The 12,460-nt window shown below is 40.6% G+C and overlaps 1 protein-coding gene across 3 annotated transcripts in view; it reads left to right on the forward strand.

Moving 5' to 3' along the window:
* The window catches only part of ABLIM1 (actin binding LIM protein 1), a 143,235-nt gene that overhangs the window by 108,372 nt on the left and 22,403 nt on the right, over positions 1-12,460 (forward strand). For all 3 annotated transcript variants that reach the window (XM_059476830.1, XM_059476828.1, XM_059476829.1), the window contains 2 exons: positions 3,780-3,815; positions 5,057-5,186. In XM_059476830.1, the coding sequence (XP_059332813.1) occupies positions 3,780-3,815; positions 5,057-5,186 (166 nt within the window). The remainder of the gene's footprint in view (positions 1-3,779; positions 3,816-5,056; positions 5,187-12,460) is intronic.

Below are 12,460 nucleotides of genomic sequence, written 5' to 3' on the forward strand. Positions count from 1 at the left end.
CTGATAAAGCAGTATGGTGTAAGTTGTCTGCTTTTATGCTTGTTCTGGGAATAAACAGAAGTCTTTGGGGTTTTCTTATACCATATTTTCACCAGCATTAAATTCAGTGAATTTCTACTGAGTACAGAAATTTGTTCTGGAAACAGAAGGGGCTCTCACCTTCTTTTAAGAAGATCTTGGGTTTTCACCCAATGCTGCTGCTGACTTCTGTCACCTTGGGCAAGTTACCTCACCTCTTTGTATCTGTTTCTCATCCCTTCCCTTGCCCTAATGAGAACACAAGCCCATTGGCGTGGAGTGATCCCTTACCCTGTGTTTGTGTTGTGGTAATTGAGTGACAGCAGTCTTGGTACAACATATACATCAGTCCCCATCATCTTTAAAAAGCAAAGAAGGTGACATGTTCAGTTGTGCAGTGATTTATCCTGCATTCTCTTTGCAAAGGGTGTGTATGTGGTGGTGTTAAATAAAAGGGGACCCTCAGTTTATGCATGAAGAACGAGAAATGCCCCTCACTGTTGTGGTGTTTGAGGGTCCCCAGGATGAGAGAAGAAATGAGAATCTTGACTCTATGTTTCAGGAGGCTGATTTATTATTTTATTATATACATTATATGAAAAGAAAATTATATATTAGAACTATACTAAAGAAAGAGAAAGGAGACATCAGAAAACTAGAAAGGAATGATAATAAAATCTTGTGACTGACCAGAGTCCCGCCACAGTTGGACCTGTGCTTGGCCATTAATTAAAAACAATCCACATGAGACCAATCAAAGATGCACCTGCCACGTTCCACAGCAGCAGATAATTATTTACATTTCATTTCTGAGGCCTCTCAGCTTCTCAGGAGAAAAATCCTAGCAAAGGATTTTTCAGAAAATATGTCTGTGACACCTCACCATGATTTAAAAAGAAAAAAAAAAAAATCAGTCTCAGCAAAGAAGGATTTTTGGGTGTACAAAGGAAGATGCACAGAGATGGACACAAACTGTAATTCTAGGGAATAGGCTGTCAGAAAACGACAGATTTTTGGGCACAGAAAGCGAGAAAACAGTGTGGCAGTGAGCAGAGCCGGCTGGGGTTGCACTCAGGGCAGGGCCGGGCAGGGCAAGGCAGGGCAGGGCCGGGCCGAGCAGGGTAGAGCAGGGCAGGGCCGGGCCGGGCAGGGCAGGGCTGGGGAGGGCAGGGTAGAGCAGGGCAGGGTAGAGCAGGGCAGGGTAGAGCAGGGCAGGGCATGGCCGGGCAGGGCCGGGTAGGGCCGGGCCGGGCCGGGCAGGGCAGGGCCGGTTCCCAGCCTCCAGGCCTCCCTCACTCCCTCATCCCGCGCTGTCCCGGCGCCCTCTGGTGGAGAGTGCGGGCTTGCTCCGCCTGTCATCGCCCTCGGAAACACAAACCAGATCGGAAATTAATTGTTTAATTAAATTAATTCGTTAAAGTTACCAGAAACTGCCAGGTATTCAGGTTCTTCAGGATCTGTCACTTCTGCCTTGCAAGCAGCAGCCTGGTGAACACCGAGGCTGTCTGTTCTCAGCTCCTGCTTTTTTTGGGTATATATTGAGAAGCATCACTTTATCTCCTTTATTTCAAGCATTGTGTTTGTTGAAAGCACTAAATGCTCTGAAACGCCTTTCACTAAACAAGCAGACATAAAATGAAAAAAGGATTTTTTTCTAACATGATAGAAGCTTCCAAATGGAGCAGGGATCCCACCTGGTAGTTCAGGTAAAAGACAGCTAAAATAGATTAGTGTGGCATCCAGAATGATACCTGTAAAAGTTAGCAGAAATTTCCTAGATGAAAAAATGACCTATGTGGCTTCAGGTATTAGAGGAGACTCTCAGATCATAAAGGAATAGAGAATTGAGACTTTTGCAGTAGAAATTTTTATGTAAGTTTGGTCAGAAGAAGCCCTCTGCCTCTTCCCTTTCCCTTTCCGCTTCCCCTTCTGGAGCCCTCACTGTATTTCCACTGGCCTGCTGTTCTGGGATTGAGCTGCTTTTCTCACTCACCTGCCCAGTGTTTGAAACTAATCATAGAGTGGCCTTCTGTGATAGACCAGGTTTTGAAAGACCTGGAAAAGCAAACATTCCTTGGCAGCCTTCGAATTTGAGATCTGACAGTTCACCTGTGCATGATGAAACACTAAATTGGCTGCAGAGTGAGCTTCCATTTCCCAAAAAGCCACGTCAGCTAGTGATGGAGTAAAAATACATGGAAGGAAAAATACCTGGATTCAGCATGCTACTTTCTGGGCTGCCTTCCCAGTCTTAGATTCCTGTGACTACCTTTTACTGTAGCCATTACCTCAGAATCCAGGTAACCCCAGCAGATGATAGAAATTCATTCATTTAGAGTAACACATTAATTGCTAGGAGAAAAATGTGAGAATGCACCTCACAAGTTGTGCTTTTTTCATTCATATTGAAAGTTTTAGGTTAGCTCTCAGTTTTTGTAGAGAATGTTGTTCCAAAGCAAGGAGGAAGGTGGAGCAAAGTTTTTACAGCTGCTGGTGTTAGATGATAGGAATTAGGAAAATAGGAATATAAAATATTTTCAAGACTTTGATGGAAAGTAGCAAAAGCAGTTTTAAACAGCTTTATGGAAATTTGCTGAAAAGGAGTTGTTCTCTATCCAGTAAAAAATGTTGTTCCTTTGTTTGGATACTTAGCATTCCCAGTGTCACCAGCTCCATGAGAGTGAATGGTCTCTCAGTCCAAAATTTATGGATATTTACCAGCTGGATATTTATTACCAGAAACTGCATACATTTTACACTACTGCTGTTGTACATTAGTGTAGCAGTTGGACCAGAATCAGCAGTTTTGCTTCTGAGATATTATCTTAATAGCTATAACATTCTATAATTGTGGTCTTATTTAAAAGCATAATCTCTTGCCCAGTTTACTATGACAAATAATATTGAAGTTTTGTGCACAAAGGAAATAATTAAATCTTGATCTCCCAGCTTCAAATTTCCTGGTGGTTGAAGAGCACATAACTGGTAATTACACATAGCTTTTATTCTTGTTTGTGCCATCAACATATGCATAATCTTATGTTTCTTCTAAAGGCATTTCTTTCCTCAGTTTCCTTATGTGTTACAGAAACTTTTCATAATATTGTGCATATTTCTGCCCACTGGCCTTTGTGCAGTTCTTTCAATACACATGCTTGTAATTCCTGTCTGTTCTCCTTACGTAACCGTGGAGCAACACAGAGATTTAAAGGAGGTCACATCAAAGAAATGTTGATGACAACTACGTGCTCCTTTGCATGGGTATGAAATGTAAGGCCTTGGGGAAAAGCACATTTTTGCCAGAGTGTATGTGTTGGAGGGAAAACATGCTTCATCCTGAAAGATACTCTGATTTTCCATGCAAAAGCTCTGAGTTAAGTTTATTTACTTTTGATTTCCATTTTAAAGATTTCTTCATGACAGGCATGGTTGTTAAATTAATAACTCTTTCTGATTTTGATCTTTACAGCTATGTTTTAATTACCACAGTGATTAGATGGCTAAGATGATCTTGCATGGTTCTTGACTGAATTAATCACACTTAAAAAGATTCTCCCAGAAACTTTAAACGTTAGTGATTTATGGACCAGTCCCTGAGCCATGTGGAAAAAGCAGGTTCCAGTGCTGGAATGGTCTCAATAATTTCTGCATTGCCACTTTACACTGTCATATGTCAGAGTACCTGCAGCAATGTTTAGATTACCATTTTCTGGCCCAGCATATGCAATGATATTTCATAACCTTATTTTTTGTCTTTGCAGTCTCCAAGGACTTTATCACCCACCCCTTCTGCAGAAGTAAGTTTGGTGGAACCTTTGGGGGCAGTGTCCTTCTGTGATTAGAATCATACCCTCGAGCCAGTGCAGGCATTGGGTTTCTTATCAGTCAGATCCATCTGTGTTTGCCACACAGGCATGTTTTCTCAATGTAGGAAGTTAACAAATATTATTTCTAAGAAGGAAACATGAAGCTCGTACTGTACAAGAAGTGAAGCTGCCGCTCCTCCCACTAAAGCAGAGCCCTTTGTCCAGCAGGTGTCACTTCTGGTGCATTCCTGCTCCTCGTGGCACAGGCAGATTCAGGTCTCGGGAGCTGCAGGATTTACAGCAGATAAAATACTGCTCTAAGCATCCAAATAACAACCCGTGTTTGCTGCTGAAACATTTGCAGTTTTCTCTTGAAGAAAACATAACTATGGTCTGGTTTGGTTTTGCTTTGCCAGAGGAGTGAGTTTGAACATCTTAATTATATGGAAGAGTTGAGAAGTCACTTGTCAGGATACAATCGATGCCCTTGCGGAATCATCATCATTGCATTATCCTATTGCTTATTTGCAACATAAAAGCTGCACTTATCGCTACTAGTTAAAAATAAAGGGACTGTAAATTTCTTGTAAATCTTCATGCATTCATCAGTCCTTTCCCTTTTGTCCTGGTTTAGTTTGCTTCATGGAGGGGTGGGGGTGAGGATGTAGTTTGTTTTTTGGTTTTTGTGTTTGTTTCTTTTATTGGCTTTTGTACCCCCAGGAAACTAGGTAAACTGAATTTTGCTGTACAAGGTGTCATGTTTTCAGATGCATGGGGAATCTGATTTGGATATTAATACCTGCTGATACAGCTGGTGACACATGGTCAGTTTAGCCACAGAGAGCTCTGTGCTGCAGCTCTTGAATTCTTGCTGCTCTCCAAGCTCCATTAGCTTGCTGATGGCCAGTTGATGTGTCTTGTGCAGGACACTGCAGGACACACATGCTCTGGATGCAGCTTCCCTTATGGAGTCAGGGAACATGGGCAAATTTAGGATTGTTACAGAGCTTAATAGAAATTACAGGTTCCAACTCTTCCACGACTGAATTCTGACTGTAAAAATGGGTTGGAGCAGATCCTTGGAGAGCAGTGCTAATGAAGTAGGTTGAAAGCTTAAGGGATGTTGCTATTTCAGTCGCTTCTGCTGATGCCTTCAGATCCACAGAACTTAAGTGCTGCTAAAAATGTGTTCTGTGCATTTCCATTTACCAGTGGCTGCCTCTGTCCTGCAGGGCTACCAGGACGTTCGGGACCGCATGATTCACAGGTCCACCAGCCAGGGCTCCATCAACTCTCCCGTGTACAGCCGCCACAGCTACACCCCCACCATGTCACGCTCCCCCCAGCACTTCCACAGACCTGGTAAGGCCAACTGCATTGCAGATCCATGCAAAAATATTGTTTCTTTGTTATGCTGCTCAGTGGTGCAGTGAAGCACTTCTTTCTCTTAGAAGTGGAAGTTTCGGGTTGAAAAATTGTTGTGTATTTTAATGTCTCGTTTTCTACCTGGTTTTTTGTTCTGGATTGACATAGTCTTTTGCACTAGGCTGTTTCTTGCATCATAAATATTCATCTTCTGGTTTTGTTTCAAATCAAATCTTTTAAATGTTTGTATGCTTCTGTAAGCAAGCAAAAATTTGCAGCAGTGAATCACAAAGTTCATTCTGGAATTTGGGAAAAGTATCGCATATTGGAAACAAAAATTATGGCTTGACTGTACAGAAGTTAGTAATTTAGGTTTATTCCCTTGTAAAAAATTCCTTTAAAGCTTGGTGCAGCCATAGAATCTCATATTCAGAAGCAAAACACCCATATGTTCCAAATTGCTTGTAATTTTTTAAGACATGGACTCAGAAGGTATCTTTTTAATTAAAGCTGTAGGCAATTGCCTGGGAACACTTGAAAACATACTTTATTTTCTGGTTTAGCAGTACAGTAAAGAAAATGTACAGGTCATTCAGGTTCCCAGTGCCTTCAAAATTACTGGTTGTGTATCTAAAAGCAAGATATGAAAATGAACTATTCATCCACACCCAAAATGCATAAAAATGTATATGGCTAAATGCTACTCATTGAAGACTTTTCAAGACTGATTTTATTGTGTATGGTAATGAATTAAATCTTTGTGATCTGTTTTTAAATTAATTGATACAATTGCATGGTTTCATCTTCATTGGTGATTACAGCTGAACAGTTGGGATGCCAAAAGCCCATATGCAATAGGAGCTGCATTTTTAAAATTAAAGATTTATAATAGAGCCACCACTGTGGAACTTGAATGCTGTAGCCATTTCCTAGAGGGGGTGGGCTGAAAGCAGCCAATTGTGTCTGTCAGTGAATGCCTTATTTAGGGGACCCAAGGGAGGTGGGACAGAAGCAAATTGTGTCTGATACTTGGTGCTGACAGCATGACTGTTTTAAGATGACGTTACAACTGAAACTGAAAGAGACTTGAAAACATGAAAAAGCTGCAAACTTCTGTCCCTTGGTTCTCCATGTCTGAGGGGATTTTTCCATTTTTATCTGTTGTCTCAGGGATATGAACAAATCCAGGCCCTATTCCAGACTTGACTGTGATTGAGTTTTACTGTCTGTGTTCAGTCAAAGGCCTTGCCCAGAAGCAATCTCTGTTTATGTAACTCTTGTGATGGGCAGATGGGCTCAAGCCAGACTTGTGAGCCAATGTAAAATCTTCCAAAGTCCACAGCCTGAAGGGTTTTCTGGAGAGATATTTGTTCAAACTTATCTATGTTCAGATGATCTCATCTTGGGCTCACCTGTTACTGATCCTCATATGACACAGAAGTAATTCTGTATATTTTGTCATTTGATGTTTCCTACCCTGTTTTGGGGTAATTGTTGAAGCTACTTTAATAATTTTCCTACAGTAATTATTTATTGAATAATAGCACAAACATATATATTTTTTCCTCCTAATAGCAATTCTTTTCACCATATTATTTTGCAAGAATAATTTCTCTCTGAATACACCCAGTGGCCCCAGATCACTTCTCTTTTGCTCCCAGCTAGCCCTTGAGAGAGAAGTGAACTGCTGTACTGACGTTGTCAGGATAAGGTTCTTCAAAAATCAAGTGCTACAAATTCTGAAAAAGTTTGCAGCCTTTTCCTCCCCTGGTGCCCTAGCTGATGTTGGCAGCATTTTTGGAATGTCTTAAAACAACAGAAAACAGCTTGCATGCCTCTTGACTGACATTTTTTGGTCAGGCACTTTTTAAACCAGCTGCTTTCTTAACTAATTGAGCATCAATGTTTGTGATGTTTGCATGCTGGTAGCAGGCTACTTTCTGGTAACAAGGCATTGCTCAGAAGCTCATTAAGCCAATGATGTTATGCTAAATTAGCCATGCAGTTCAAGCCTAAGCCTCTTTTCTAACACTTCCTGTAATTTTGTCGTAACATTTACGGGCCCTTTGGTGCGTCTTTAACCGTTCTGTTGTTTTCTTTTCTCCTTCCTTCTTTCCAGAATCCTAATTGTTCAATGCCTTTTTTTTCCTCCTGCTTCCTTCGAAGCCTCCTTCCCTGCCTGTCTCTTATTGCTTTTCTTTGTCTCCGTTCTGTCCTGCCCCTGCCTGCCCGTGGCCGCAGAGCTGCTGGCTCTGGGCGCGCGGCGCGTGGCACCCCCGCGCTCCAGCGGCCCCGCGCTCCATGACTCCCGCCCCAACTCCCCATTCCGACACCACTTCATCCCCCATGCCAAAGGTAAGGAGCCAGGCCTCTCTCCAGGGAGTACCCTCCACCTGGAGACCTGTTGGCGCTCTGGCAGAGCTGTGAAGGCGTGGCTCTGGGAGGTCGCCGATGGCTGTGTAGCTGAGCATGCCTCGAAATGTGCTGCTGCACTCAGAACTACGTTTAGAATAGACATAATGTCCTTTTTCTGGAGGAAATATGTCATTTCTAAGGGCCCTAGTTGAAGAGTCACCAAGCTTTTACCTGGTAGAAATACACAGAGAAGCATTGTCATTTATTGCTCAGAACCTGTATGTACCGAATTTAGCTTCTTTCTAAAGCAGTCCACAACAATCCCTTCAGCAGGTAGTTTATCAAATTTAATTATTACTACCCCATTCTTAAAACGTGCAGTGAAAATTTGATTAGTTAGTTTATCAGATTTAATTATTACTACCCCATTCTTAAAACGTGCAGTGAAAATTTGGTTAGTTAGTTTATCAAATTTAATTATTACTGCCCCATTCTTAAAACATGCAGTGAAAAATTGATTAGTTAATCAAATTTAATTATTACCGCCCCATTCTTAAAACATGCAGTGAAAAATTGATTAGTTAATCAAATTTAATTATTACCGCCCCATTCTTAAAACGTGCAGTGAAAATTTGATTAGTTAGTTTACCAAATTTAATTATTACCGCCCCATTCTTAAAATGTGCAGTGAAAATTTGGTTAGTTAGTTTATCAAATTTAATTATTACTGCCCCATTCTTAAAACATGCAGTGAAAAATTGATTAGTTAATCAAATTTAATTATTACCGCCCCATTCTTAAAACATGCAGTGAAAATTTGATTAGTTAGTTTACCAAATTTAATTATGACCGCCCCATTCTTAAAATGTGCAGTGAAAATTTGGTTAGTTAGTTTATCAAATTTAATTACTACCGCCCCATTCTTAAAACGTGCAGTGAAAATTTGGTTAGTTAGTTTATCAAATTTAATTATTACTGCCCCATTCTTAAAACATGCAGTGAAAATTTGATTACAGCAATGCCTGAATGAGGGCAAGGTGATCAAAACTATGAAGAAGGGAAAAAAAAGAGATTATATAAGGATCAATGGCAAAAAGGAACTTAATCTTTCTTATTCACCTTGGCAATTATTAGGGCCCAACAAAATAAAATTAAAATCTCTAGGCCTCTCCTCAACTAATGCAAATCAGCAGGCTCTGATGAAGGCAGTAGCACTGCAAGGATTTACATTATTTGAGGATCTGGTCTTTTTTTCAATCTTTTACTTTCCATGGTTTGATTTGGAGGAAGATTCTTCTTTCACTGTGTCCCTTCAAGGGACTAATTTAGCTCAGTAATCTTTTAATTTTGTTTCTTGCTTTTTATGAATGTGGTTTTACTCTGAGTTTTATTGGAGTACTTGGCTGGGCCATCTCTTCTGTTTTGGGGGAGAAGGTCATAGCTTATATCACCTACAAGAGCTCAGAAAGACAAAGCTGAGTAAATTGAACATAGATTCCAATCTGGCACCAATAATTATTATAGATATTCATAAACTGGAGATAATCAAAAGCAATTGCAAGAAAGTTGTTGCCATGAAGTTTCAAGAAATATTAATAGATCTCAGCATCACAGCTCTTTAAGCATTCAGATAACCACCACTAATTTTACTCTTGCCTTTTTTAAGATTATTTTTGATAATCTGCACTGTCCACTTTTCTACTATGTCTCTCTATTTCTAAAAAAATCTCACTTAAAAATATTGGGACCCTTAAAAATAGCTATACTGCTCATTTCAGCATGCAGTTAATTCATAGTCCTTGCAATTTCAACATTTCTTTGCTGTAAATCCAAATAAATGCTCACACTCTTTCAGGTGGCATTTTCATTCTTTTTCTGTTGAGAAAATAGCTTCTTCAACAGATAAATGAGAAGAACTATTGGAAATCTATCTATGCTTATTGTTTTCAGATTGCAAAGAATCACCTTGGTATGTAGTTCAGCTATCTTTCTCAGTTATTGTTAGAGAAGGCCAAGTGGGATTGCAAGTGCTGTAGACAGGGAAGGGGAGGATGGTTTTTATCAGGTATGTCCTGAAGGATGTTGTAGGAATCCTCACTTTTCAGAAGGCCTGGACAGCATTTATGTGTCATAACTCAGCCAAGCTGCTGAAAGCTCAAATTCATAGCACTGTGACAGAAGAGGCACCATGTGATCTTTTTACTGGCTCAGCCTTTCTCACTTGTACTTTTAGCAAGAAAGTGACCTTGATGTTGGTTTGTAAGAAAGATTTCACAAAACAATAACTTATGGGGTTTTTCCCTTTGGGAGTCAGAAAATACAGATCATGTCAAAACTCCTTTGGTAAAGGGGCATGATTTCCCAGTAGTATAATAATAACTGAAGTGTCATATGGCACATTACACCTGTGTTATTTTGTATACTCAGGCCAGAAAAGAAGACATTTAGACCAGTTTCAGTGTGTTTTCATACAACATAAGGCTTAAAGAAGCATACTGATTAAACCTCATAAACACAGCCAAAAGTAAAGAAATTGGAGGACTGAAAGGGGCTAAAGACGCCTTAGAGTGAGAGTTTGTTGATGTAATGTATATGTTGAAAAAGCTGGAAGAGTGTGTAATATACATCAGCTTAGACTTCATTTAATCTAATTTGGACTCTCCATTGAATTTGGTCTTGTCTCAATAAAGCACTGTCTTTGCTATGAAAGAATCAAAACAAGTCCACGAATGAAAGAAACCCTGACCCTTCTGAAATCAGAGACAAAACCCTCATTGAGAGCCAGGATTTCATCTTGCATGCCTAGAATTTTTCAGAGGCATTCAAGAATACTGCAAAGCCCCCATATGATTTCCATGTAAAAGGGTTCCAAAGTAATGTGTATTCCTTTGCTCACAGACCTTCCCATGAAGAGTCTACCAAACTTCATAGAGAATTTGGACCTTGGTTTTCACAGGTTCCCTCTTTCCTTCCCTGAGGCAGGTCTCTGAAATCAAATGCTTTCTGTACCTGGTGACTGTTTCCAGGGTTTTGTGGATGCAGGTGAAAGTTCTGCTCTGGAAAACAGTTGAGTATTGGCTTTTCAATGATTTTCAGTTTTTTATGTGAAATAATGGGTACACATGTGGACAAGAAGATGTATGATAGCTTGACAAAACCTGAACAGGAGTAAGGGTTTCAGGTATTTATGAGCTTGTTTTCCTATGTCTACTCAGAAGTAGAGCAACTAAACTGGAACCTGACAGAAGGCTCAGTGTTGGTTGCAGGTTGACAGAAGGCTCAGTGTTGGTTGCATATGGGTTTTTTGGCCTGATTCCGTGAGCTGAGCTTGTGAATCCCACAGTGAGCCCAGTGGTGAGCACTTCAGAAGGCAGCAGGGACCTGCATTACACTGGGCTGTGTGTGGGCAAGCAATTCTATTCCTGGCTGTTAGGGCAGCTTGCCTAACAAATTCAGCTATAGAAAATAATTACCTGATGGAGCAAAGAGAATGAAAATGAAAAAAGCCTCTGAATTTCCCTTTTGCTGTGCTGTAGTGATTGATTTTTACATTAAGCTTGTTCCATTATCTCTTTAACATTCCCCCACCTACACAGAGACATGTTCAACTTCATGACAAGGGTGTGAGAATTAGTTCTTTCTACAGTGTTGGTGAACTGGAGTGCTCTTGTTGCTTTGGGGAGTTAAGAGTAGATACAGCATATCTGCAACAGTAAGAGCCATTTCTGTGCAGGCAAGGAACCCAGATTTATTGAGTTTTTATGAAAAGCTGCAAGCAGGCTGGCCATGAGGCCCTGGGAGACAGAGGCAGCCAGGAGCTCTGCTGTCCTCTGTGCACGTGCACATTCTGCAGATGTTGGCACTGCTTCCATAAATTGTGGGTGGTTTTGCAGCTGCATCCCAAGCACTTAAGCCTCGTTGTGAGAGTGGGCTCCTCAGGGATGGCCTAATGGGAATCTAAGTGGATGTACCATTCCTTCTGGAACAGATTGGAGGCAATGAGGCTGCCATCCTAGGAAGTGTGAAGGGGAGTTATTTGTTGCTACTAGCAGGAGTCATTAGGTACAACAGGAAATAGAAGCCAGCAGAGGCATCTGTAAAGCATCACCTTCAGGATGATACCACAGTAACTCTCTGCCTGGTGCTGGGTGCATTGTACGATGTGTCCAGTAATCTCTGGACAAATTATTTGTGTCCCTGATGCAAGACCAGCCAGCATACATGTATGGGTGTGAGCACACTTATCTGGGTCTAGAGGTAGAGAGGGGTCTAAGAAGGGTTTCCTCTCTGTATTTGTAGTGTTGGTGATAGAAGCGTTGCAAATTGAACGTGCACACATGTAGTCTACCAGTTCCCAATGGATAAAATGTATTTTCGACTCCTCTGTTGAGATAAGTCCACAGGTCAATAAATCCCTTTTGTTTTTTTTCTTCCATTGAGTATAATTGCCAAAGAAAGCAAAAAGGCAGTGACAGGTTCTCTATAAACAACTAACTGTATCTCAAGACATATTAATATTGATGGGTTTTTCCCTTACAAAACAATGATTTTGCTGAAAAGTAGCTCATAATTTCTCAGTAGAATCAAGAGACCTGAGTAAAATCAAGTGAAGTGTTTCACCATCACAATATCTCAGAGGTTGGGGAAGTAGAACACAATATTGGCATTGCTAAGTAAAGGGCCATAGATTAAGATAAACAATAATGTTTAACTAATCATTCATGCTGCTTTTCAGAGGTAGCCCTTACTGTTACCCAGCCAGAAGTTCAGCATCACTGCACCAAGAATAGAAAACCACCATCAACACATGTGGTTGAGAGAGCATCATGTCATTTAGGGCTGAAATGTCAGAGTGATAAATACAGAATTTGTACATGCATTCTTCTGGACAAATTTTGTATAGCCAAGCCCCCTGA

The sequence above is a fragment of the Ammospiza nelsoni genome, chromosome 8 (assembly GCF_027579445.1).
Source record: "Ammospiza nelsoni isolate bAmmNel1 chromosome 8, bAmmNel1.pri, whole genome shotgun sequence".
NCBI classification, from domain to species: domain Eukaryota; kingdom Metazoa; phylum Chordata; class Aves; order Passeriformes; family Passerellidae; genus Ammospiza; species Ammospiza nelsoni.